The 3555-nt window shown below is 34.3% G+C and overlaps 1 protein-coding gene across 1 annotated transcript in view; it reads left to right on the top strand.

Moving 5' to 3' along the window:
* Window positions 1–3262, top strand: part of LOC106874129 (serine/threonine-protein kinase PLK1) — a 154977-nt gene extending 151715 nt beyond the window's left edge. Inside the window, exon 13 of the mRNA XM_014921746.2 lies at window positions 1516–3262. Within this exon, the coding sequence (XP_014777232.1) occupies window positions 1516–1725 (210 nt within the window). The 3' untranslated portion in view covers window positions 1726–3262. The remainder of the gene's footprint in view (window positions 1–1515) is intronic.
* Window positions 3263–3555: the final 293 nt, after the last annotated feature.

Genomic DNA, 3555 nt, shown 5'->3' with positions numbered 1-3555 from the left:
GTAAAACTGATGCTGAGTTTTAACCCTTTAACATAGAAACTAGTGATAACTGTTTTATGTTCAAAATGGCCAGCCAGCTTCTCACACCTACCCTACAATATCATTCTAAAACTAAACAATCACTTCATTGAAATCCCTTAGCTACAAGATAATGTGTGATTGATTCAAAACAATGTGAATAAATAAGTTTACATTTGAATGCGAAAAAGTTAGATTTAGCTTGAACATTTGTAAGTTGATGGCTGTAGAGAAAATATGATAATGATGGGGGACGATCTACAGGTAGGGGTGAGTTGGATAAAGTGGTTAGTATAGACCTAATGACAAAAGGTCAAAAGGTGAAGGTAATATGTATAAATAACTAGTTCAGAGGAGAGGAAGCCATTGTATTAATGATAAAATGGCTAGAGTGAGGAGAGAATGCAGCATGTATGTGAATTACAGATTGTATTGTGTTAGAGGATTGGGCCTTTGCCAATCAGTTGTTTGACTTTCATTTGTGTGTAGTCAAAGAAGAGATCAAAATTGTCAATGGATCAGAATGAGATGATTGGGCATTCAACCTGTTTTGGTGACAGTGCATTTTGGCACTAGAGGCACACATGTCTGCATAGAAATATACATATACACATAGAGAGAGGGTGAGAGAGAGAAAGAGAAAGTGGGACCTTACATATAAATACTAACATAACTAGATGCTCATATACATAAATAGAAAGACAGAGGTTGGGGAAGAATGAGAGAAACATCAAAATGACTCAGTGATGCCAAATAAGCAGCACCCAAACAGCTGTGCCAAAACATCGCACCCCTTCTCTGGCCATAGGTAAGGGATATGAGTGTCTAATGATACGAATTATTGTAGAGAGTTCAGAATGACAAAAGATATGGCTTCTGTATGAGTAATGTTTATGTGGTAGTAGCATGGGAACTGAGAGGAGTTGTGGATATTAGTCATTGAGACCAGTCAATGACTACAGAGAGTGGTGATGTGAAATGTATTCAGTGCAAACTGTGAGGTAGTGGAATAACTATTGGTGGTTAGAGAAGTTTGGAGAATAGATGGATTTAGAAGGAGCCAAAGTAAGTGGAAGTTTCTCTTGAAAATATCCACATGTGAAGTGAGAAGAAAATACACTCTCCTCACCACTTTACAGAGTGAAGTTGGAGTAGTATGTAACCAAGATAGCAAAGATATACTGTAGATAATGGGTGAGAGATTTGTGTCACAAAGTGGAACATGTGGCTCTCATGTTGGTAAGAGATGGTGGAATGTGGTAGGTTGGACCAAAGCTCACAAATGATTCTAAAAACAATATAGAGTGTTTACAGGAAGATTTGGCTGCTTTTTCTATCAGATTGGGCAATCACAAAGGGGTTTCCCTATTAGTTCATAATTAGTTTGGCCACATCTTGAGGTTTAAATCTGTTCAATCTTTTATCAAATGTTATAATGAATAACCAGTGTATAGAGATGGAAGAATTGTTTCAACTTTTTCTTTTGTTTCATTTCAGGTTAATGTTTTGAGTGACCACACCAAGATTATTATTAGTTGCAATCAGAACAACTACTTCGTCACTTACATTGACAAAAGACGGCTTGCTCACACATACAGTGTAGTTTCTATCATGAAGAACAGCTGCCAACCAGAGCTAAAGGAACGTTTACAGTTCACTCATAATATGTTGGAACATTTGATCAACAGTGAAGGTGAAAGCATCTGATCTTGGTCATTGGTACCTATGGAAAAAATAAATTTCAAATATAGAAGGAAGATTGAAAGAAAAAAATATACAAATAGATGAATAAATGAAACAGCAATCGGAAATTTCATTCAAACACAGTTTAAAAGTTATTGCTTAGTTTAACAGGACTGAAAGTCAGTGATATATTATTTAAGTATTTTCTATTGAATAAGAATAATAATTAATAATTACAATACTAAAAACAGTGAGCTGGCAGAATCATTATCACACTGGACAAAATGTTTAGTGGTATTTCTTCCAGCTTTATGTTTCAGAGTTCATATTCCACCATGGTCAGCTTTGCATTTCATCCTTTTGGGGTCAATAAAGTAAGTAACAGTTGAGCACTGGGGCCATGTAATTGACTAACACCGTCCCCAAAATTTCATACCTTGTGCCTATAGTAAGTAGAAAGAAATAATAACAATTAAAACAATGAGGTTAATGAAAGATGTATATAATGTTAGTAAATTAAATTATGTTAATTAGTCCTTAGCTTAATGTTTCAATCTTTAACAAAAATTCATAGACATAGATACAATGGTTCAATGACACGTTAAGCTTGCATTAGCTTGAATCTGATCATAAATGCCAATTAAGCAGGCTAAAAAAAAAAAATTCTGAAAATTTCGCTGTAATGCCAACTGTATGCAATCTGCAACTACAGTGTGCAAACTGTATATAATGATTGTTATTGCAAAGATATATATATATATTTATATATATGTATTCCACTGTTATTTGTATTATAAATTCAATAACCAGCTAAAGGAGAGCAGGTATAATTTATCATACCTCCTCTCTCTATCTTTTAAATTTATCAATTTTTATCTCGTTTAGCCCACCGTCATATCTCTCAAGCTGTCTCCTTCATTCTCATTCCTTCCCTACTTCTATTTTTTTTTTCCTCTTTTGATTTCTTGTACCTCTCAGGGTCACCATAACCTCTTACATTCCGTTCACATTTAGTGTTACACAGCTAATCTTCCTCTAAGCTCCAGTCTTTTTCTCTGTAAACATTTCCCAACTGTCCTTCAAAAAATGTTCGCATTTATTTCTCAAACCTACTCTACTAGATTCAATACACAACTTTGTGTGTGTGTGTGTGTGTGGGTGATGATTTTTATATCATAATGGGTGACAGTTACTTCTCAGAGGAGTTTCCTAGCTGCTTGGCAAAATTTATTACTGTCACCCTTTATAATATAAAAAAAATACATGTATCTACTCTATATTGTGTATTGAATTCTACATCAGATAATGCTGCGGTAAACCATTCATCCAGGTATGTTAATCACTCACATTACTACATAAGTATATATATATATATATATATATATATACACACACACACACACACACACACACACACACACACACACACACACACACACACACACACACAGACATACACAAACACACACACACACACAGACATACGCAAACACACACACACACAGACATACACAAACACACACACACATACACACAATATCTAGTGACTGACTGATTAAATCATAAGAATTCTGGGCTTTGATGACAAGAGTAACAAGCAATAGTAGTTATAATTGATTATAATCCAGTCATCAAATTGATCTTGTTCTTTGGTAAATTTGATCCTGATGCCTAGAGATACACTGGACAGCAGCAGATATTCTAAGTGAATTTGTACTGAAAGAAAAGTCCACTTCTAAAAGTAATATATTTATTAAACTTGACCTTTTTTCTTTTTGTTTGTTATTTTTTTTTTTTTTCTGCTACTGGTTTTGGATGAGACAAGACTTAGTTGACATGCCTTCATGTGAAAAT

This window comes from Octopus bimaculoides, chromosome 10 (assembly GCF_001194135.2).
Source record: "Octopus bimaculoides isolate UCB-OBI-ISO-001 chromosome 10, ASM119413v2, whole genome shotgun sequence".
Classification (NCBI taxonomy): Eukaryota; Metazoa; Mollusca; class Cephalopoda; order Octopoda; family Octopodidae; genus Octopus; species Octopus bimaculoides.
The sequence above is the reverse complement of the archived record's forward strand: the minus strand, read 5'-3'. Positions and strand labels throughout refer to the sequence as shown.